The sequence below is a fragment of the Dermacentor andersoni genome, chromosome 1 (genome assembly GCF_023375885.2).
Source record: "Dermacentor andersoni chromosome 1, qqDerAnde1_hic_scaffold, whole genome shotgun sequence".
NCBI lineage: Eukaryota > Metazoa > Arthropoda > Arachnida > Ixodida > Ixodidae > Dermacentor > Dermacentor andersoni.
This window is the reverse complement of record NC_092814.1, coordinates 151,708,565-151,733,730: the sequence shown is the minus strand read 5'-3', so window position 1 is coordinate 151,733,730 and position 25,166 is coordinate 151,708,565. Positions and strand designations below refer to the sequence as shown.

Sequence of the window (25,166 nt, the reverse complement as noted above, 5' to 3'; positions counted from 1 at the left end):
CGAGGCGGCCCGCTCCGTCCGTGAAGTAACCCGAGTAGTTCCGGTCCCGCTATCAAGAACTGACGCCGCAAGGAAGCTCTATTATCTGGCTCGGACTATCGCGCACACTTATTGGTCATCTTTTAGTTCCTCGAAGTGTCGGCAACATAAACTCGATCCTGCTTTAAAGCTGCAACTGCCATGACGAATTTCCCACTCCAATGCAACATTGTGATCGGGGTGGCATTCACGAAAAATTACTCGTTCCGCATAGGAATGGCTGCCATGCCTGCGTGCGAATGCTGTGGTACTGAAGAAACTACTGAACACGTCTTGTGCTTTTGTTCTTGTTATAACGTCCAGCGCTGCCCTTTTCATACAGCATTAAACCGGCTGGATTCAAGACTGTTTTCAGAAGCTAAGATTCTTGGACTATGGCCGTGCGAGCCGCTGGCACAGAAAGCAACGAGATCGTCGCTACAACACGGAGTCGACAGGTCTCCGCGACCGTTTATAGACTTGGTGCGTACTTTCAAGGGTGCGCGCAACTATTGCTCTCTCTATTCCCGTGCGTCTGGTTAACCTCCCTGCCTTTCCTTGCCTCTCTCTCTCTCTCTCTCTCCTATGAAAACGAAATGGAAATCAGGTAATGTCTCTCTTATCTCTGTTATTTCGTTTCATTTTATTATGATTTTTTGCTCGTTTTTTAAAAGCCAAGTGCTCAACATGGCTCCATCCGTTGACGGAAATTGTACCAGTCTGTATACGCATGTGCGTTTAACTTTCACACTGGAATAGTGCGTGGTTGCAAGCCGACGTAACCGTCAAATGCGCTTCTCCCAAGGCGCAGTGCCAGCGCTAACACGCGCCCTCCTTTAAAACTTGGCGCCACGCCGGGTACGCTGCAACGGCTCCTGCAAGATGGCTCCACCGGTCGCGCATCGGGAACGTACCTATTGTCTAGCGCGCACTCGTCCGGTACGGGTCAGCTGTGGCCGGGAATGCACTTATGAAAATCGACCATGATTACGTGATAACGGCCGGCCAGCGCTCAGTCCAGCCATGCTGGACTACATACTGCCGGACTTCTTCGTCGACGAAAAGGTGCGTACACAGGCATCGCGTACACCAACGGAGAACGCATGCGGAGGCGACGGAGCGACGTTCCCAGCTCTGTCCTCGGTAGTCTGCTCGCTTTCTATGCGAGGCGGACTCTGCTGGAGGAACTAGCTGAATCTATCTGCGGCTGCGCTTGCCTCCGGCACGAATTTTTCTGCGAGCGAACAAGAAGGGTCGCTTGGTTGTACTGCGACCTGGCACCGCGAAAAAGCGTCTTCTTTCGGCAAAGCAGTGCACAAAGACTCGCGAGGTGCATTATGCGGCTAGGCCTAATAAGCGAATGATTTGCGGAGGCGGACGTGCAAATTGTGATCCATGAGCGCCGCTCCTTTTGAAAGCGCTGGCGCGGCAGTCCTTTCGGCGGCAACTGCTGACAATGACTGTTGACGCCTACAATGCGCACCCCGCGACGGCTGCTTAGCTTTCCCGCTGTACCGCAATGCCAATAATAAAGTGTGCTTTACGGATGGAAAACACTATTAGTTCTTCACCTGCTTCTCGCGTGAGAGTGCATATACTATCAGGGTTTATTGACTCGTAGTAATCGCGTCTGTGATTCCAGAACTTTCCCGAGCTTCTGGGGCGGATGTTACTACGTACACGTATTTTGGCTAAAGGACCTTATGGTAAGCGTTTTTTCGAGTCGACAACACGAAAACCATCCTTGTGATTTTACCACACTTGTTTCGGTCAGCGTCGCAACGGACATTACAGAACGAAACTTAAGTTTTGCGAAGCTAGAGGCTTTGTTTGCTAGAAGTGACACTACGCGATTTGCTGCAACGCACGATTGCAATTCACCGCCGATTACGCTGTATATATACGATTTCTCACATACACTGTTCTTTTCATTGGTGAGTGCCCATTTCAATAATGTGTTTGTGTGTGTGTGCGTGCGTGCGTGCGTGCTTAAAGTTCTTTTTTTTTTGCCATGTCTACGTGTTCGTCACAATGAATTTCAACCAACTTGCCTAATTCATCATCTTGAATTGTGATTATTTTGGAATCGCGCAAGATCTACTGATTATTCAATAGATCCATTGATTTGGGCCGCAGTCTACTGACTAACTGAAATATATCAATGTACGGGGTGATTTCTAACTTTCATGAAAAGTTTAAAAATCGCCCATGTCAGACGGCATAATTGTTGTCCTTGAGCTGGATTATACAAAGAGGTGGGCATTACTAGCACGAAAAATCGGAACACGTATTTACCTAATTAACAAAAATAGTAATTAACTTCATAATTAAATAGTTTACTGCACATATTGCAATTTACGATTTGTAGCCGATGAGCCTGCAAGACGTATCCACTTGAAATGAATTTACAGGATGATACCAGTTTTGAGATATTATTCTCTCAAGGTGTGGGGCGAAATACATGGGCGTTGCAGTTACTTTTGTGCTTCAATGCATAAACGAGCGTTTTGTTAAAAAGTAAGTGGGACAACAGTGCACTTTTACGGCGAGTTTGAGGCCACATATCTCCAAACTGGCGTCATTCTGAAAATTCATTCCAAGTGGATACGCCTTGCAAACTCACCGGCTACAATTCGTAAATTGGAATGTGTGCCGGAAATTAACTAATTCAGAAGATAAGTAGTGACTTTATGTTAATTAGTTGAAGGTATGTTTCAGTTTCCCGTGCAAGTAATTTCCGCTTCTCTGAATAATCTAGCTCACGCTCTAGAATTAGTTATCTGCAACAATTTTTTAATTGTAAAACAATTTTTAATTTTGTAAAACTTAAATATGATCACCCTGTTTACTGTGTACGCTGCCCCCACCAATGAATGCTTTAAACGCGGAAGTGTTTAAGCACTACGCATACTGAAAGGCTTGAACCTACATTGTTCCATAAGTAAAACAAAAACGCGTGACAGATGATGCAAGAAGTGCTCTCTTTTCACCTGTGTTCACCTAATTGTACTTGATTTATTTCATTTATCTGCTCATGCGTCCGAAGTCCGCGATTTTTACGGGAACACAGGCACGTCCACATGCTGCGTAATTGATTAGTTAATTATGCCCGCGTCCAACCTTTTTTCTTTCTTGGCGACACAAAAACACGATTTTATTTGGATTCGCCTTGTTCTGCCTACTCGCAAGAATGAGGTCGGGTGATAGAGGTAGCGAAGGCGCCAGTTCTTCGCCAGTCAGTGTAGGCGCTACACAACCGGTTTACATTGTCTGGGACACTATGGCAATGACAGCAATGAAACAAGGGAGCAGCACGTTACTAGATGCAAGTACGGTGTTGTGCTCGCTGTAGTGCGATACTGTAGAGAGCACTGTAGACGAGTGATACAACACCACCGCACATTGTTTGAAAGGGATGCAAACATATATGGTGAGACTGGACAAATAACATATCGGAACGAATTCGTATGAAGGCTGCCTAAAATATTCTTATCGACTTACTGGACAGTATTGGGCAGAGGTTGGCTGCTCCATGTGTTCGCTCAGGAAATGATGCCTCTGCGCAACAACCCCAGCTATCCTGTAGCACAGTCTTTCGGAACATGTCCTCACACCCATCATCATGTCTCTCTCAAAACTGTAGTAATTGTTTTTATTTCTTATATATTCGAAATAAACAAATATTCGACAACTGCAAAAAGCGAATTCTCGAATAGAATACGAATAAAATAGTGCGGACTATTCGATTCGTATTCGAAATTTTGGATATTCACAAACACGTAGTTTTTAGGCAACCATCTATTATGGCTATGAGTACCACAAAAATAAGAATGCTGAAAATTTATATCAAATAAAATCATATTGCATCTGTAAATATAAGGTTATCTTAATATACTGATAGTTTTGACGTTCTGCTGATGTTTATAATCAGTACACCTACATTTATATTTCCCAGTTTGAAGAATTGTTCTCAATTTTATCTGTTGACTAGTCATTCGATAGTTCTAACACATATATAGTGCAGTTAGGCTGATGAGTCATTGTTCAACTGACTGGTTCAGTTGGCTATCTATTTTAACCTATAGAAGTATTCTCTGACATGCACTTCTAGCCAGGTTGTACGGCGTGGCACACCTTTAACTAACAGTACATTCATTGTCACATCCCTGGGTGCCAGGTGAATTGAATTCAATTGTGGGGTTTTACGTGTCAAAACCACGATTTGATTATGAGGCACGCAGTAGTAGGGGACTCCGGATTAATTTTGACCACCAGGGATCTTTAACGTGCCACCAATGCACGGGACAAGGGCGTTTTTGCATTTCGCTTCTATAAAAATGCGGCCGCCGTGGCAGGGATGTTCAGCGCAACACCATAGCCGCTAAGCCACCGCAGCAGGTCTAGATGCCAGGTGCTACAGCTTGCAATACAGAAAGTTCATGTGAAGTCAGTGTCTGTGGGCAACGATAGCTGTATTAGCTGTGGATGGTGTGTCGGCATATTGTCGCTTGCGCCCACTTCGGTCCGTAATTACGAAACTTAGCAGAGTGTTGATTCGGGCTTTTTAGATCTCCTTGCTGCTCATCGGGGGATCGCCATCTTTTCTAGTAAGCAGGCAGACCCTTCGTCAGGTGCAGTATTAAAAGAGTAAGAACTGCACAATACTTCTGCGATTGACTTGCGTAATACTCCGAACAGCCCATAGGCTTTGTTTTGATTGCTGTTAAGGCAGCTATTAAAAATGCATTCAATGCCCTAACTCGTCGCAATATCACCGAAGGAAAGGTTTCATGATTAAACTGCTGCAATGAATAAAGGGTCCTCATTGGAGAAGCTGCTTTCAAAAGATAACTTGAGTCCAAGGGCGACCACAAAGATTGCACGTAGCGGAGACGAAGAAATAGGAAGTAAAATACATGAAGTTTAGCTTGTGTAAAACAGGCTGACTACTCTGTACCGGGGTACGAGATATAGGGAATTAAAGATGATAAAATAAGAATTGAAATCAAATAACACACACACACACACACAGAGTAACTGCGCACATGCAATGCATCTAGCGAACAATCGAAGTATGCCACACAGTCCGCATGTCCTCAGGAAGCGGAACCACACGTTCATGGTTTTGCGTGCCTAAGACGGCCTGGATCAGTGTCCCAGCATTCTCTCCTCCGACAAGAGGTTGTCGTCCATGGCACGGGTAATGTAGGTGTGCACATACACAGATTGTGTTCAGTATAGTTTTAGTTTTGAACAGTGTAGCCGTACGTTGTAGATATGTATAAGGCAGAACCCATGGATGTGTTCTATATATCTCGGCAGGGGCGAAGCCTGGAGGTATCAGTCTCTCATGACGTGGCACAGCTGATGAGAAACTGCCCTCAAAGTTGTAGTTAGATAGAAACGGTGAGAAATAGAGTATTGGGCGAGAATTCGTAGAAAGACGCATTGAGGTTCACGTGACAGATAATCTATAGGTCAAGTAAGTGTTTTCGTACCGTTTGTTGCCATGCTGCGCGGCAGGCCTAAGCATGTACGCAGTGCTTTTGCTTGAAGACTTTCAAGTGTACGCAGGTAGGAACGACGCATACTCATGAGTCCCGGCAAGCAGTAGCTCATGCACGCAACCGACAAAGAATACCTGGGGAAGTTGCATACAGCAGGGAATATTCAGAAGGCCTCCATCTAGTGGCTGCAATGACACAAAATTATGTACAGTAACGATATCAGCGAAACAGTTTCTCTTATTACACATTTTGTTCTTCTCGTACTTGGCACGGATGCAAAAGATTGCCGGAAGAAATCGACAAATGCATTGCGCGATGCGGACATGACTTTCAGCGTGCCGGCGCGCCCACACAGGAGGAACGTGGTCCGAGTGGACGCTCTGCAGTAGTGTGTGCTTGCTTTTAGCGCTCACACTCCGCGCATCATCCGCGTCGTAAATAGCGGGCTCCTTACGCCCGTGAGCTCGCGCAATTTCCTGATTTGGTGTGCGTTGTACGGGCGCAAAGCGACGCCGAATCTTCCCGCCCGGCGGCAAGAAGAGAATTGCGAGTTGCGTTGGGCGGCGGGAAACGTTTCCCCGAGCCAGCAACTCTATAGAGGCATCGACGAGGTTCACGGCCTTTCGTTGGCGACGACCTCATCAGCGATGTACTGCGCTGTAAGACTTGCCTTGCGTGCTTAAGTTGAAACATGTCGATGACATTCCCTCACCCTACTTCGTCCGCTCACACAACCCTCCCCCGTGAATCTTGGCTGGAGTAACGAAACGAGCACGGGAAGGCGACATACCGATGGAAGGGACAACCTCCGTGCACCGACTGGTGTATGTACACTTTCTTTGTTTATAGGCAAGTTAGTCCGTGCGCGCAAACGCCCGTGACGATACAAAGAGCAGGACCACGCATAGATGAGCCGCGTACGTTCTGTATGTGCGCCTTCCCTCGGAAATGTCGTGCGCCAATGAAACATTAATTACAGGCATCCTTGTCATAAGCAAAGTGGGCAAAGCGTGATGTTAAGGAGTGCTGTAATACTGAGAGAGAGAGAGAGAGAGAGAGAGAGAGCGAGAGAGCTCTTTATTAGAAAAACAGAGAATTTTGCCGGCGCGTATATAACCGCTGGCATGCTACTCTGTATATGGATGGGGAATGGGATTAAAAGATTCCAGAAGAGAGTGGGAGAAAAAGAGGATAAAAATAAATATGAAGTGTCCGAGTGGACCCGATGCTAATATTTACAGGTGACATGGCGGGTAAATTTAGGCTTTTGTATATGCAGGGTGCAATTTTTAAAGCTTTCCTATTAGACCAATTTCTGATAGGTATTTGAACAATCAATCCAAAACCCGTCGCTGTTTTGAAGGGCCGGGCATTGAACCTACGATGCTCGGTAACGTTAACGGTTCGTGGCAAATCATGTCCATTTGTTGCTCAAAAAATTGTCTCTCGTCGCGGTACCCGGGGCATTCTAGTAATATGTGCTCAATTGTCTCTAAGTTGCGACAGTTATCACAGTATGGGTTAGTGGTAAGCCCTATGCGGTACAGATAATTGTTCGTGTATGCCACGTTCAGTCGAAGACGATGGTAAAGTGTCGAGGAAGTGGTCGTGGAATTTTAGGTCTCATTTCTGGGTCAGTGTAACGCAGGAAGTTATCTTGGTGAAGCGGCAGATTCCAGATGCGGTCTTTTTCTTGATAGGCATATTTTTTTGCCATGTTTGAAGCGTCGGCTTTTGTAAAAAATGTTCTTTTGAACTTGCGGTATTGGAGTCCATTTCTGGCAGCTTCATCCGCTCTTTTATTTCCCGAAATGCCGGCATGGCCAGGTATCCACTGGAACTTTATGCAGTGCCCAGCAATCTGAGCCCTGTGGTGAAGATAAGCAATGTCAAATGCTGCAGGTTGATTATTGCAACGCTTGTGCCTGTTCCACATACTTTGTAGGGCTGCTTTTGAATCTGTGAAAATCACCCATGTCTCTGGCGGCTGCTGTCGAAGTACATACACAAGGGCCTCCTTAATGCCATATAGCTCCGCTGAAGTAGATGATGTCGCTCGCTCAAGACGAAACGAGAATCGTTGCCCTGTAGAGGGAACAAAAAGTCCGCATGATGAACGATGTGGAATTGTAGAGCCATCTGTGAAAATGTGCGTTGCGGCTGCGTATTCTTTGTGCATATATTCCAAAGCTATCTGATAAGTCGCTGCTTGAGGCATTTTCTTTTTCGCACTGATTCCAGGTATATATGGCACGATTTCCAGTGGGGACAGTGTCCATGGTGAAATGTTTCGTGGCATAATTTGTGACGGCTGAAATCGAAATAGATATGCTTCGGACGGCCTGCCCAAAGCTAGATGTAGCACGGGTTCTAGAAATATCCTTTAAAAAGTGAGTCTTCGTATGAATGACGTGGCGGAGGTGAATCCGAAGTGTCTCCTGCTACAGTTCCAGCTGGAAGTGTATCCAGCTTCTGCTACAGTTCCTGAGCGGGACGACCCCTTCGGAAGGCCAAGACATACGCGAAGGCAGTTATTTCGTGCTGCCTCAAGTTTTCTTTTGCTTGTAGGAGACATTTTCTGCAGGATCGGGAGGTAATAATTTTCTGAGGGATCGGGAGGAGCTGTAATACTGCTGGCCGCCGCCATCGCTACTAAACCATTAACTGCCTTGAACGACTTGAGGTGTTGGCAGACGACGGGCTTGTTCATAGTGTTATTAGAGAAGTTCTTGCGTGGCAGTCATGTCAAATTTGGGCACGGCTTTGCGTAATATATATATATATATATATATATATATATATATATATATATATATATATATATATATATATATATACGTAGCTGCACGTCGTAAAAGCGATGACCAGTAACGGTGACTTCCTTCAAAACTGAACGGACCGCACGTAGACGCTACAGCAACAAACTCTTATGCGCATACTTCCATTCGCAATTAAATGTAATACCACCTTTGTTTTTATGCGATGTCTTTTTTTGTTTTTTTTTTTAGGTCACATATCTTAAGACACGAGGGCGCGCCTGGAATATAGTCTGTTCGTACGGCTCTGTGCCCTCCCCTTCTAATTAACTATGCCCTGCTGCGACCTGTAGTATATCGTACTTCCTTACGAACCTTCGTCTTTTGAAGTGTCGACGGACGCACACACTCGAAAAAAACTCATGAGTCATGCATCATTCTCTTACGTATTCTGCACCGATGTTGATGTCACAATGCTCTTGTTCCAGGCCATGACGTCATACAGATAGATGCCTACCGTTGCTTACTGTGAATCTGCTGGTTCTTGTAGAGGCATATAATCCTATGACCAGGTTTGATATGATTCTATGAACAGGTTTTGCTAATAAAAAATACGCTGTTATAACAAAGCCAATTACAACATTATGAATTCGGAATTGGGTATATTCTTTTCCCACGTGCTGTTTCCTTCATTTCACAGTCGGTCGGTGGAGGTGAATTGGATACTCTTCAGGAATAAGATTTCTGCCTTGGTTAACCAGTAAGTCCCTCTCATTAAGATAACCAATGATAAATCTAACCCATGGTTCACCAGATCCCTACGCTTACTGAGAAACAGGAAGAAGCGCGATTACGAAAGTGCTAAGCGCTTGCGCGCGCAAGCAGCTTGGGACACGTATAAGGAAAGCTTGAAAATTTACTGTTCTGCCCTGTCTTCAGCTAAAGACAAATACTTCACTCATGACGCACCATCTCTTCTAAAATCAAATCCCAGAAAGTTCTGGCACATTATAAGCCCAGATCAGGACCACACTAACATTTCGTTACACAGCAATAATAACACTCCCATTCCAGGTAATCAGTGTGCTTCTACTTTAAATAATTATTTTTCTTTTATATTCACCACAGAAGATCAGGCTCATCTGCCAGATGCATCGGAGCTGAACTACCAATACATGTCACCAATTGAAATAACAGTTCAAGGTGTCGCATGCCTGATAAATAACCTCAAGCTGACCACATCCTGTGGCATTGGCGACATTAATTCCAAAATTCTGAAAAACTCCGTCATAGCATCTAGTAAAATTCTGTCTCACATCTTCAGGCAATCTTTAGAGACTGAACTGCTGCCCTCAGATTGGAAGATAGCAAAGGTAATACCCATATTATTTCAGGTAATAAACGCGCACCGGAAAACTACCGTCCAATATCATTAACATCTATATGCGGCAAAATGCTAGAACATGTAATTGCATCAAATGTCTACAGTCACCTGGAAGCCAACAAATTTTTATTTTCTAATCAAAACGGATTTCGGAGAAACTTCTCTTGCGAAACGCAATTAACAACTAATTTTCATGCTAACATGGAAGAGGATCTACAACCTGATTGTGCCTTTCTAGACTTCTCAAAAGCGTTTGACCTCGTAGCACATTGCCGTTTGATGTTGAAATTATCTGCCCCTAAATTAGATTCTCTTACACTAACATGGATTCGCAATTTCCTTTCTAATCGTCAGGAATTCGCAGCAGTTAATGATTTTTCCTCTCCTCTTTCGCACGTTATTTCAGGTGTACCACAAGGCAGGGTTCTTGGGCCATTACTATTTCTAATATGCATTAATGACTTACTCAATAACATTTCCTCACACGTGCGCATTTTTGCAGATGACTGCATTCTTTATCGTTCCATCAAATGTGTCGATGATCATGCAATCCTCCAAAAAGATATAGAACTTATTTCTCTTTGGTGTAGCACTTGGCTAATGAAGTTTAACGTTTCTAAATGTAAAATTATCTCTTTTAGCCGCAAGCATACCAAATCTACGTTTCCTTATCACATGAATAACATCACTATTTTGCATGATACTCATATATAAATATCTTGGTGTTAACTTTACTACGACTCTTTTGTGGTCAAGGCACATCACATACATATGCGCCAATGCTTCAAGACTATAGGGTACATAAGACGCAAGTTGCATAATTATACTAAAGACATTCGTAAACTAGCTTATCTAACATTTGTTCGCCTTCAGCTTGAATACGCCGTATCCGTCTGGTCTCCCCATAACAAATACTTGATCTAAAAACTCGAATATATTCAGAATAGGGCTGCGCGTTTTATTTCACGTTGTTATGACTATAACAAAAGCATAGCACAAATTAAACTCGACCTCTCACTACAGTCCTTGCATGGTTGCCGTGATATAGCCCTGCTATCATTATTTCATAAATATGTCCATAATGCAGCACCATCAGTTCTGCCTCTTGAAACTCCTCATTACAGGTCACACCGGCTGTACAATCAGTTCAATTTCACGCGCATCTTCGGAAAGACTAATTCATTTAACTACTCCACTCTTCCAAGAGCCATTCGCCTTTGGAACAATCTTCCTAACGCCATCGCTCATGAGAGTGACGAAGAAAAATTCCGGCATCTTCTAACAACGCATTTTTCAAACTCTACATAACCTAACATGTTATTGTTTTCTTGAGTTTCCCGTTATTATTGTGCTACTACCCATCAAATACTGTTTTGTTATAGCCAAATATTGTCCCGCTCGCTCTGTAGTTCTATTGGTTATATTTTGTGAAAAGTTTTCACTGACCTCTCGCGTTCAAAAGCATTCGGTTTGGTTTTTCTACAATTTTTAACACCACATTAGTGCATGTTAGCGCATTTCTTACACCATATTTTTCGTATATGTATTCACATATGTATTCTAATTATTTTATAATCTTTGAGTATACTCTCCCCCTTACACAATGCCTCTAGTGGCCTGTAAGGTATATTTAAATAAATAAATAAATATAGATAGTTTGCATTGACTTCACCGTGGCCGCCATTTTGGGGTACTATATAGCACGTCGAAAAGCTACATATGCAGGAAACGTGACAGGGCGACAGGTGCTTTTTGCGCTGAGCGATGTATTGATAACAGTGATCCAATAAAGAAAGGCGTCAGGCAGGGAGATACGATCTCTCCGATGCTATTCACAGCGTGTTTACAGGAGGTATTCAGAGACCTGGATTGGGAAGAATTGGGGATAAAAGTTAATGGAGAATACCTTAGTAACTTGCGATTCGCTGATGATATTGCCTTGCTTAGTAACTCAGGGGACCAACTGCAATGCATGCTCACTGACCTGGAGAGGCACAGCCGAAGGGTGGGTCTAAAAAGTAATCTGCAGAAAACTAAAGTAATGTTTAACAGTCTCGGAAGGGAACAGCAGTTTACAATAGGTAGTGAGGCACTGGAAATGGTAAGGGAATACATCTACTTAGGACAGGTAGTGACTGCGGATCCGGATCATGAGACTGAAATAATCAGAAGAATAAGGATGGGCTAGGGTGCATTTGGCAGGCATTCTCAGATCATGAACAGCAGGTTGCCATTATCCCTCAAGAGAAAAGTTTATAACAGCTGTGTCTTACCAGTACTCAGGTACGGGGCAGAAACCTGGAGGATTACGAGAAGAGTTCTACTTAAATTGAGGACAACGCAACGAGCTATGGAAAGAAGAATGATAGGTGTAACGTTAAGGGATAAGAAAAGAGCAGATTGGGTGAGGGAACAAACGCGAGTTAATGATATCTTAGTTGAAATCAAGAAAAAGAAATGGGCATGGGCAGGACACGTAATGAGGAGGGAAGATAACCGATGGTCATTAAGAGTTACGGAATGGATTACAAGGGAAGGAAAGCGTAGCAGAGGGCGGCAGAAAGTTAGGTGGGCGGATGAGATTAAGAAGTTTGCAGGGACAACATGACCACAATTAGTACATGACCGGGGTAGTTGGAGAAGTATGGGAGAGGCCTTTGCCCTGCAGTGGGCATAACCAGGCTGATGATGATGATGATAATCCCGTGAAAAACGGTTACCGTCAAAAAGCAAAACAATACACGCGTGATAACATGGTGCGCTGATGTCATCGTGGCCGCCGTGTTCGGGTACTAGCATGGTAAGAAGCTGCGTCCATGACGTCACGTGAAAACTACCTATTGGTCCTGAGTACTCCCGCTATCACCGATATTCCAAAAACTCCAGAATTAACTTTCTGTAAACTCTAGAATTCATGGGGCTATAGCGTGAAACTATTCCAATCTGTTTTTATTCCTTTCTCCTGACGTCAAATTTACGTAACCGCTAACGAAAGCATCGGGCGGTGACTCGCAGCGTTCTCTGAACAGCCCAGTCAAACGCTCTTCTCGTTTATAGGAGGTCAGATTTGTTTGCTTTCAAAGAGAATAAAATTGCCTACATTGAGCGCTTTTTCTTATCTTATTGGCTGACAAGAGGCGAGGAGCACGCTCAAGTGGAGAGTATATTGGGCCTAGTCAGCGCAGTGAAAGTAGATAACCCGATGAGGAATGTGGTGCCGGCGTCTGCGACTGGTCCACTTCCCTTTACTTAGCTTGCGGTGGCTGGTCGAACATCGCTGCGGCGTGCAATGGCAGGTTAAGAATGCGGCTAAACGGATCCTCAGAAAAGAAGTGTTGGCAGAGTGATGTCGTAAACGTGCCGAAAAGGCTCGATAACGTTATACTGCCACGCAAAAAGCTTTGTTATATGTAAATCCAAGCCCTCCGGCAGGTGCGAATAGCCAGTGCCTGAGCAATCGGCGGGTAGCCATCTTCTTTTCGGAACGGGTCAGTCTCTGGCTATTCAGAAAAAAAAATCAGCTTTGTTCAGCATATTAATGCATCTTAACGCGTACATGTCACTTTGGCGCGGTAAGTTCTCGCGGTTTCGGGAGGTCGCGTGGCAGACAGGCGAAGTGGACGCAGCTCGAAACCCTTTCACCAATAGCAGAGGGCTAATGGCGAAAAGGCGCCGAATCAGAAATGATTATTTTTCTTTTGTTCGGTCTATTCATGCATAATCAATGTGTTCACGTCATACCAGATGGGCAACTATCGCGGTTGTCGTGCCGTTGCGTGACAGACAGCGAAGTGGGGGTGGCCCGAAAATTTTTGGACCAATCGTGGAAGGCCGATTGAAGAATTGGAAGAATTGGAATAGAAAAGTTCGGAATAACTTTACGTTATAGCGCCCCAGTTCTGCAAAGTTCGGGCTCATTTGGATGGAAGACCTCAAAATCGTCTTTAAAATCACACTGGTGCAAAACTCGTTCATGTTCCAACCACCCCTTGAAGGCTTGAAATCACGGCTTTCTACGAACTTGTAGTCTTAGTACTATCAGATTCAACTTAGACACAGTTCAATGGCTCTAAACGAGTAGGCCTGCATATGTGACAAGCTAAATTTTTTACTAAGTCCGTGCGCCCTATTTGACACGCGAGTTTCTAATGACACGTGTACTTATCTTTATCGGGCGGCCACGTTTCACCGCCTAACAAATGTTATCGCACAGCGCAGGACGCGCCTGCATGTAAAAGAAGTTTCTGGAATGTTATCGATGGTTCCGTCCACTGTCTTTCAACGCAACTTGTGTAATCTGATTGCATGTATGCGCGAGGCGAATAGTGTAGAACTTTGTGGAAGACACACGGGTCCCAGCAGTTAATCTGGAGCATTCGACGACTGATCTATAATAGCCGACGCGCTTGACCCGCCGATCAGATTTTCGACGATCGCCGACCGTGTTCGCCGCTATCGTTGCGCTATAAGTGTAGCCTGTTTTGTGGGCACAGGTTCGCCCAATAAAAGTTAGTTTTGTCGTTCACAGTATTGCTACTGTGTTCTTTAACGTCACCACCAGTGACATCTGGTGGAGGTGTTAGTGCGTTCATGTACCGAACGCCCCCGCAAAGCCGCGATCCAAGCCCGAAGCCCGAGGACGAAACCAACATCGCCCAATTAAGACCAGCATGCTAGCCACAGACTGCAAGGGCTGCCCCCAGAGCACGGACTTCTACCTGAGTCGACAAAGAAGATCGTGGTCAAAACAACCCCAATGGCTGCCCCAGCGTCCCCCGTTATCCTACAACAACCTCGGGACCCACCGACCTTCCATGGAGAAGCGACTGAAGACCCAGAATCCTGGCTGGAGACCTACGAACGAATCGCGACTTTTAACAACTGGGTCTCCGACGACAAGCTGCGGCATGTATACTTTGCCTTAGAAGATGCCGCCAGAACGTGGTTTGAGAATCGGGAGTCGACCTTGACAATATGGGACCTCTTCCGTAGCGGCTTCCTGCGCACCTTTACGAGCGTCGTGCGCAAGGAAAGGGCTGAAGCCATGCTGGACGCCCGAGTGCAGCTACCTAACGAGAACGTTGCCATCTTCACGGAAGAAATTAACCGTCTGTTCCGCCACGCCGACCCGGATATGCCCGAGGAGAAGAAAGTCCGCCTTCTCATGCGTGGTGTGAAGGAAGAACTTTTCGGCGCAATGATACGAAGCCCACCGAAGACCGTAGAAGAGTTCCTTCGCGAGGCCACCAGCATCGAGAAGACACTCGAAATGCGGAACCGGCAATTCAACCGCCGTACAAGCCCTACCCACTACGCAGGAATTCAATCACTGGCCACGGACGATCTGCGCGAGACCATCAGGGCCATTGTGCACGAAGAACTGCGCAAGGTCTTGCCTACGTCGCAGCCTCAAGTGGCCTCGATCGCCGACGTCGTGAAAGAAGAGGTGCACCGATCGCATGGAGTTCCTGAGGTGCAACCAGAATCACCGCAACCCCAGCCGGAAGCTATGACCTACGCCGCCGTCGCACGCCGTCAAGGCACCCCTCCGCGCCAGGGCCCTGTAACGCCGCAATTCCGTCGTCCGCCGCCACCAGCACGCCCACCCGTCGCCCAGCGCACCTATGCGAGGAAGACGGACATTTGGCGAGCCCCCGACCACCGCCCGCTCTGCTATCACTGCGGAGAAGCCGGCCATGTGTACCGCCGATGCCCATACCGCGACTTGGGACTGAGAGGGTTCGCCGTCAACGCGCCGCGTCCACAGCTTGGGGAGCGCCCACGTGACATCGCCGATTACCTAGCCGCCACTCAGTGCAACTCTCGACAACCGTCCCGTTCGCCGTCACCAGGCCGCTACCTGTCGCCGCAGCGCCGTCCATACACAGGCCCTGCCCGGGGCCGGTCAGCGAGCCCATATCCGGAAAACTAAAAGCAGCAACCAATGGAGGTGCGGTTGCTGTTCGTCGAACTGACGAAGATCCTCCGCCGCCGACGAAGACGCCGAAGAAACTACCTCGACGACATAACGACACGCCGCCGTCCCGACGAAGTGCGAAAGCAAAGAATACGACGACGAAAGACGACCTGACGACGTCCCATACCAGCCACAGGTTAACGCGACACAGCCGTGATCCGACGCCAAGACCTAACTGTAACGCAAGACAAAGAACCACCGACCTCGACGTGATTCTCGACCTTGCACAGGGGAAGAGGTGAAGGGCAGAAATATAAAGACTAAGACGAAGGCTAGTGGCTTAACGTTGATACACTGCTAGGAAAAGCCAAGGCCGTTGCGGTGCGTTGAGATGACATAAGCGCCACCGTGAAGATATTGACACGTGTACTTATCTTTATCGGGCGGCCACGTTTCACCGCCTAACAAATGTTATCGCACAGCGCAGGACGCGCCTGCATGTAAAAGAAGTTTCTGGAATGTTATCGAGGTTCCGTCCACTGTCTTTCACCGCAACTTGTGTAATCTGATTGCATGTACGCGCGAGGCGAATAGTGTAGAACTTTGTGGAAGACACACGGGTCGCAGCGGTTAATCTGGAACATTCGACGACTGATCTATAAAAGCCGACGCGCTTGACCCGCTGATCAGATTTTCGACGATCGCCGACCGTGTTCGCCGCTATCGTTGTGCGATAAGTGTAGCCTGTTTTGTGGGCACAGGTTCGCCCAATAAAAGTTAGTTTTGTCGTTCACAGTATTGCTACTGTATTCTTTAACGTCACCACCACGTGAAAATAATGTTAGATAGAGAAGGTTCACGTCGCTTCGCGTCATCCTTTCCACGCGACGCGTCAGGAATGTTGTAAGGGGAAGTGGCGCTTAGCAACACAGAGCGAACACAGTGCCGCCCGATCAATAGGGGTCTGTCATGTCCCAATCTTAGCAGCATACCCAGAGAAAAGGCAAAACAGCAAAGAGAAAATAAATACTGCGGGTCACGACAACTCGTCTGTCTGAAGCGCCGCCCTTGAGACGAGAGTCTGCAGGTACCACCAGGTTGTGTCCGTCCGCCGAACTAATGAGCCCTCACCGGCCAAAGGAAGCGCGCGGAGTGAAGTGCGGCAGGTTCGAGACACGGAACAGCTCCAGGAGCTAAGGCCCTTGTTGCTTCGTTTAGAACTGGACACAGTCTTGCGCTGCAGTTTTCCATTGGCGGATTGCCCTTTGAGGTGAGAAGGCACTGCTTATGTCTTCGGACAAGGACACGGGCGGCGGACGTGCGACGCATGTTCACTGAACGCAGCAGCTGTGTCTTGAATGAAGGCTTTTGAACAACAGGCAGAGCTGCTGCCAGTTTTGGATGTTACCGCGCACTTGCGCCTAAATTAGCGCTGTTAAAACGAGGTGAATGCACGCGACGCGTGCATCGGGCACTTCTGGATTTTTTCGCTTTTGTTTTTTGTACGCCCAGCGCTCTGAAAAGGAAACTTTTGGTTATTATTTTGGTCTACAGCCTCACTGACACTCATGGTAGCCTTGTAATCGTACTTGGGTCAGTGTCTTCGTCTATGCGGTTATCGTGTGTGGAATGCCTTCTGTCGCTTTGAAATTGAGAAAACTTGCCTCTGTTCGGTGTACAATGGTCTGGCACCTTAACTCATTATCAGATGTCGAGCATAGCAGCATATTATCAGAAGATGACTCGTCATTGCAATGTATATACTGCTGCATATAAGGTAGTCATATGCTTTCACACTCGAAAGCTTGGTGACAGTTACAAGTTATTAAAATACTATATCTGCGACCCTATATTATTGCGGTCACGATTGTCTGTATCTTGATTGCTAAGTAGCAGGCATTACATGGTAATGCAAGATAATTTACAAAAAGAAAATGTTTTGAACGAGAACTTTCGATCATATGTTTAGTGGACAATACAGAACATATTAGGTATCGCGGTAGTGTCAACTGGAATCGATCAGTCTGTGCCAGTTTGACCATGACTGTTTATGACAGTAAGATAGAAGTATTTAATTTAAAAACAAAATTTGCATAATGTCAAAGTACCGAGTGCATCGGCAGCATCTTGCTAACCTTTAAATGTAAAAACGGTCTCTCTTCCACGCATGTACTCCGCTTTGTCAACATTCTAGCTTCACACACACACGCACACGCACGCGCACGCACGCACGCACGCACGCACGCAAATGTTATCGTGCGAACGTTGACCGAGCCAGTAACTGCGCACCGTCAGAGGTTGCAGTTGGGGGTGCCCCCCCCCCCCCCCCCCCCATTACTCTTCCTGCTCTCTCTGTGTTTGCTGCTTAAAGCGATCACAACTCTCGCTGGTGCAGTCAACCCCTTCGTTTTCGCATTATGATTTTCTCATTTGTCGTCGTCATATTTGCGTTTCGTTCACAACTGTGCATTCATGAATGATACTGGGAGATGTAGTATGCCCGAGTAATGGTGTCATCATCATTGGATATAATTGTGAACGGAACATATAAGCAGCAAGAACGAAGAAAAGAAACACGCATAGGGAGATGGCAATTGCTCTGCTGTGGTAGCGACGATTGCAATACTTGAAAGCAAACACTGGAAAGAAGAGCGAATAATCGTCCCCTCCGATAACGCCTTTGTACGGCGCCGTGACTGTTTCGGTCAACGCTCGGGCGTCGGCATAAATATCGCATACACTGTATATGTCATTGGCGCTGATACGATCTCGACCGGGTGAGGTGGGTCTTCACCGCAAGTAAGGAAACGACGACGAAGCCTGGCATCGTGATGAAGAAGAAAAGGTTGTATTCACTTCATTGGTACATGGTTGTGACTCTTATCCGAGTCTCGAGCAGTTCTGATCTAACACGGGGGCCAGGACGGCCTTAAATAACCCCTCTCTCCCGCGTTGAGGGAATCCACTGGCCAGCCGAATCGTTCACCTCTGTCGCCCTTTACTGGTCTCCACTGTGCTGCTCGTGGTGCTGTCCTCAATATTCTGCTCGTTGTGCTCCTGTCTTCTATGCGCTGCTTGTTGTGCTTCAACGAGCGCACATGTATCCAACGTGACACAATAGGAGGCAACCGCCTGTCGTCGACGCTTTCCCTTGGGAGTTCTCGACAAGGGCCCTTTCACCGATAAGTGGCCATTTCATGACGGCCAGGAGGACGACGTTGCTGTCTTGAAGAGAAGTGAATGATGAGGCGTGAACATTAACCGTGACAGCTACATGTTGCTGGTGGGGCACCCCTCCGTAGCCAGATGTGGTAGTCGATGGCTTCTTGGAAAACTTAAGTCAATCATAGCAGCACCCGTCCGCCGCCACAGGAGGTCTCGAAGGGGTTGTAGTATCCAAGCACCTCGAAAAGACCGGTAGACCCCGTGACTTTGCTTCGTTTCGCCGATCGTTCCAAGACCTGCCAGGTGACACCTTCTGGAACCTTCCTTTTGACGATTCTGGAAAGTCGCCCAAGTGCGGAGGTACGAGGGAGTTTTTCAGCGCTTTCTTGAACCTTTTGGGGTTGTTTAAACTGGTCTCGCCTCAGCAAGGAACTTCCTCCGGCATAGTCCTTGTTTCTACTTTCGTGACGTAATTGCTCTCTTCTTCCGTCGCAACTCCTTCTTTAACAACTTTCAGTAGGTCCAAAGAGCTTTCCGAATGTGTCAGTATCAAATTAATCTCTCATTTCTCTGCTAGCCCTTGCTGCGGTATTCCCACTGACCCGGATGCCTCCTCTTTAGCGCCTTTTCAACTGATTTCACTAGCTATGTGCTGTGCTTCCTGAGCGTCCATGTCACCAGGCATAATTTTGGCATCGTTGCCGTGACTTATCTTGGAACGCGTGAGAGCTTGGACCGTATGGTCGCCAAAACTCAGGCCCCTCTTCTTGAACAGCACCTCCCGAGTGATTTGAATATAAGTAGGGATAGTGTTTCGACAGATTTGGAGATACTGTTGCTTCAGTCAGCAATAGTCCAAACGGCCCTTCAATCTTCACGCTGGCTTTGGGCAAACAAACACTATTCTTCTCGACTAGCTGCCGGATACACGCATCTTCCCCGCTAAAGTGCTCAGGTTTCACAAACGCAGGGTGGACAATGTCTATTGTCGAACCTGAGTCCCGAAGTACTTTACACGGCGTTCCATTCCCTACTAGGTCGCGAAGCTAGGGTTCTAAGAGGGCCAAGTTGTCATCGCCGCCTTTCACAAAAGAAAGAACAATTCTAGGCTTCCGACAGCATCGCAAGGTGTCCAGGCTCCTGGCAACGGAAAGAGATGACCGGTTTTCTAGCCTCAAACGCTTTTGGTGTTTTTATTTCGTCTTTCACTGTGGTGTTATTCTCTCCTGAATTATCAAGCCGCACGTCTTTTGTCCCTCCTCCAGCCTTGTTGTGGTGTATTTCCTGTCTTCCTCTTTGCTGAATTTAGTGAATGGCCTGACACGCGTTTTCTCGGATTCGCGACGTGCAGCGAATTCATCTGATAGCACTGGAGCACGTTCCAAGTCCTTTTCGCCAGACCTATCTTGAATACACAGGCGCATCTCTTCGCTCAAGGACCCATAAAACCGCTCCATGCAAATTAACTCAACAACCTTGTCGTGACAACCAAACGCATCTTCCCCCTTTTAGCCACTCAATTAAATTGGCTTTCAGATTATAAGTGAAATCCTGAAAATACTCGCCCGGCATGCTAGCTGTCTCCCGAAAACGACGGCGGAAGGCCTCCGCTGAGAGCCGATATTGCCTTAGCAACGCAGCTTTTTCTTTCTGATAGTCATATGCGTCGTCTCTCGTTAGCCTTGCAATTATTTCGGTTGCTTCGCCAGGAAGAACGGTCAGAATCTGTTGTGGCCAACTGTCTATTTCCAACCCGTTTTTCTCGCAGATTCGTTCAAAAGTAACGAGGAACAATCCCATGTAATCGTTTACCTTGTGCGATGGCATGAGATCCTTTATTTTTACTCCTGTTTCACCTGAACGTCTTTCATTTATTGAGATGTTATTTGTCGATTGCATGGCCAGATCCCGCTGCACGTTCTTTTAGCTTTAGTTCTTGAGCTCTCTGCTGCTCTCGTTCCTTTCTTTCTGCAGCTGTCTGCTCCTCTCGTTTTTTTTTTTTTTTTTTCTGCAGCTTTCCTTTAATCAGCTCTCTGCCGTTCTTCTACCGCGTTTTGTTCAGCTTTCTGCCTTTCCTGCGCAGCTCTTTGCCTTTCTTCTACTGCGTTTTGTTCAGCTTTTTGCCTTTCTTCTACTGCGTTTTGTTCAGCTTTTTGCCTTTCTTCTGCAGCGTTTTGTTCAGCTTTCTCAGCTCGCTTCTCTATATCTTACTACACTTCTGAAATTTCGTCCTCAAGAGCCCCACAATTCTCAATCGCCTCAATAAGCTGCGGCTTTCTTTGCCTTTTCCCGACCTCAGTTTCCAGCTCTTCACATAGTAATAACAACTCTGGCTTTTTCCATTTGCTTAAATCCATGGTCAATCCCGAACGACGGCTTTCTTACTCTGCTGTGACGTGCGGAAGCTTTCAACAGGAGCCTGTACGTACAGAAATTAATTTGCAGTTTTAGAAAACAGACGAGCTTAAACTTGGCAAATTCTCAAAGAAAGTCAAGCGCTCACCCTTGTGCTGAAACCAGGACGAAGGGTGGAGTATCCCGTTGCTGCCCAACCAGTTGATACGATCTCAACCGGGTGAGGTGGGTCTTCACCACAAGAATCAGGAAACGCCGACGAAGCCGGGCATCGTGATGATGTAAAAAAAAGTAGAAAAGATTGTGTTCACTTCATTGGTACATGGTAGTGACTCTCATCCGAGTCTAGAGCGGTTCTGATCTAACACGGGAGCCAGGACGGGCTCAAATAACCACTCTTTCTCGCGTTGAGGGAATCCACTAGCCAATCACAAACGCCGAATCGTTCACCACCTCTGTCACCCCTCACTGGTCTCCGCTGCGGTTCTCGTTGTGCTCCTGTATTCTATGCGCTGCTCGTTGTGCTTCAACGTGGCGCACATGTCTCCAACGTGACACATAGGAGGCAACCGCCTGTCGTCGACGCTTTCCCTAGGGAGTTCTCGGCAAGGGCCCTTTCACCGATAAGTGGCCATTTCGTGACGGCTAGGGGGACGACGTTGCTGTCTTGAAGAGAAGTGAATGATGAGGCATGAACATCAACCGTGACAGCTGCATGTTGCTGGTGGGGCACCCCTCCGTCGCCAGATGTGGTGGTCGATGGCTTCTTGGAAAACTTAGGTCAATCATAACAGCTCTGGGTTACGTCACCAACAGTGTTAAAGGAATCATGCGCACTTATAACTCTTGAATACAGGCACGGCAAATAGTTCTAGTTTATTTATTTCAGAGAGTGTTGAATTATGACTTAGGAAAAAAGTAATATTGCGATGTTTCTCGAGCCATGTAAGCGAATGCTGTGGAGGGTAGTCGTCGCAGTCATCTAAGCGCACTAGATTTTCAAGCTTACAGACAAAGAAACGATGCCTGTGCTTGGAGCAACTGAAAAGCCTCTCATATTTGTTTCAAACATTTGAATCATTTCGTGCACATTTATATAGTCAGGAAAGAGAGGTAGCAGGCACCGCCTACAGGCGCCAACGCCTCCATAAACACAGATAAATAAACATAGAAAAACAGACTCAGAAGTCAGTGGAGCTGCTTAGCGCAGCTGTTGACTCGGGACTGTCTATGTGATGAACACTCCACGAGTGATTTGGCCAAGAAGCCGGTGACTAAAAGCGGTTCAGTAGGTAATAGCTTAATAGAGAAAGTAAACGAGGAAGTGAAAACTGTACAAATAACAATAAAAACAAGATAATTATAAGGAGACTGATATTTGTAATAAAGGTGTGTGATTTACTGGAGAAAAAACAATTTGCAGGTATAAAACGATTTCCAATACAATGAGCAAGTTTTAGAGGACCAGATCTAATTTCATGCGTGGTGCGCCTTTCTTAATGGTGGTCACGCTATCTTGGGCTATTGCGATGACTTGACGCGAGAAGACGACTATGCGCGCAGTTCATTGTTTAATATACCCAAGTGTACTTTTTAAATAGAATGTAAATAAATATAAGTAAAGACGGCACTTCATATTTATAGGGTAACTTTAATGTGACCCGTTAAAAACATTTTGTAGAGCGCATTAAGCTTGTGAAAGAACTTTTTTTTTTTAGGGGTGGGAGAGGACTACAAGGAGGAGGCTTGCTCGGTTGGCCACTGGGTGCCTTTACGATTTACTTTCAATGACGCAAGAAGGCATTTCATGTTAAAACCCGTTAATATCATTTTGTGAACTCGGGAAGTAAATCTATACCGCGATTTTTTTTCCATCGTAAATGCAATGTAGTTGAGACTTGCCGATCACGTTGTGGGGTGTCCGCTTCTTCCCATCAAAGAATAATATTAATAGAGTGCCTCACGACTTGTTTACGCTATTATTCATTACGGAGGAGCCGTATGATCGACAGACAGGCTGAGCCACTTCGGCCAGCAAGATCTGTCTTCCGAGGAGAGCGTAATCAAAGACGCAGCGTTCCTACCACTCATGCCTGAACGGTTTCCACTGCTAAGTGCTTGTGTGCGTTTGCTAGAATTTTTATTTTTCTCTCGGCTATTCCGTATAGTATGTGCCTAGCATGTCCTTTTGCGCTCAAGTGCTATGCAGATAACATTCTCCCTACGTTTGTGACAATACTTGTGGCACACGCAAAGTGCCTCGAACGGCCAGTCGCGCGGCAATTTTGCTTGTATTCGCGGGCTTCTTTCACGCTCGGAAGAACACTTCTATGTAGCACGTATTGAGCAACAGAAAGCCGTATCGGGAGTGTTTCATGTTGCTCTATATACAATTTTCTCATTGACACTTTTCATCGAATTATAATATTTGAGAAGTTCATTTATTAATTAAGTTTGATTATGTAAGTAGGCGCAATGCAAAAAATAATCTAAGTATTTTCAATCGACGGCAAACAACATTACCTCAGTTCTGTCCAGCTACATGGCATTTGTGTATTTTTAAATCTTGGTGCATGATAGTTGCGACACCCTGTATAAGCATTCCCTTAAGCATTGCAGTACTCTTTGGTACAATGAAAAACTCACCGACGATTACGATACTCCCTAATGCGAAATTGGAGCGCAGCTCTGTACGTGTTTTCATTTCGCGATATATTGAGGCAAATAATTCAAGAGAGACATGCTGCAGAGTCGGCAATCGTCGAAAATTTGATCTGCAGGTCAAGCCAGTCGGGTTTTCTGCATAACTCGTCGAAGGATCCAGTGTAATCGCTGGGGCCGCTTGGCTTCCAGAAAGTACTACACAATTTGCGTCGCGCATACAGTCAGATTACAAAGCAATCGCAAACCATGACAATCGAAACAAGCGCGAACGAAACCAAACCAAGCAAACCAAACACGTGCGAGCGAGAGCTGACGTGAGCACCCGATGGTATGAAACCAGCCGTCCGGCTGAGACCAAATACGAGTACGCATCGACTGGTCGGGCGGGTCCGCCCGAGGCCAGTTTCCCGCGCGCACGTCACTGATGGGGCCGCTCTCATTGGTGTCCGCCGTGCGCGGCTCACGTCTTTCATCTTCCGCTCCGCATTCGCTTTTTCAACTTTCGCTGTTATGCTCGTTCGCTCGGTTACGCCACCGACGCTCGCCGCAGGAACGGGTCATTAAGAGCTGCGTTCTAAAAATAAAAGGAAACACGAATTACATCACCGTTCGTGTAATGTGGCCACAGCCGTACTCAGCCACTGGAGATTCAATGATTATTCAGGCCCCAGTCACAGATGGCCTTCTTTGTTTTTATTCGTAGACTAGAAATCATGTATTCTTCAAGAAAAATGTCCTTCCTGTTACCAATGATGAGGATCAAATGGTGCTTAAGAACACAAGATGGTAAAGTAGACGTTGGTCTTCACGGTGCTCGTGAGTACATGCGCCTTGGCCAATACGGCAGTTTAGAAATAAGAGGCGCTGATGAATGGCAGTGCGATTAACCACAGCACGATTCCCACAGGCTCTGTTCTTCGGCACAAGAGAAAAGGGTGTGGAATCACTCAGGGACCAAGGGCCAGAGCGCGTGCATGTTGGTATGGAGAATACAGCGAACTTCCGTCTCACGTATTTCATTTAGAACTGGCAGACTTCTAACGCACACACGGGCAAGCGTGTGGCATAGTTCTAGCACAAGAAAACGTTATGTGTGTCTTTTTATTAATTCGCTGTTTCGCTTTTGTGTGCAGGCTCGAATGTCCTTAGAGCCTTTGGTTCAGGAAGGAGCCCAGAACGGAGCCCTATGCCACAGCCGGAGCTGCAGCCCCACGACGGGTTTCCAGAACCCAGCATTCCGAACGGACGTCGTACGAGGTAAAATATACCTAGGGTCCTTAGTTTCCTGGTTTTATATTTGTGAAATTCGGGGGTTAAAATAATCGAGTGTTGGCTTTAGCTCTTTCCCTACCGCGTCCATTGGGCATCGTTAGCCCGCTATCGAAGGCTTGAAACGCCGC

General features: G+C 46.4%; 1 protein-coding gene across 1 annotated transcript in view; it reads left to right on the top strand.

Moving 5' to 3' along the window:
- Window positions 1-947: 947 nt before the first annotated feature.
- Window positions 948-25,166, top strand: part of CngB (Cyclic nucleotide-gated ion channel subunit B) — a 70,815-nt gene continuing 46,596 nt past the window's right edge. The window contains exons 1-2 of the mRNA XM_050194357.3: window positions 948-1,083; window positions 24,900-25,023. Coding sequence (XP_050050314.1) covers window positions 1,042-1,083; window positions 24,900-25,023 — 166 coding nt within the window. The 5' untranslated portion in view covers window positions 948-1,041. The remainder of the gene's footprint in view (window positions 1,084-24,899; window positions 25,024-25,166) is intronic.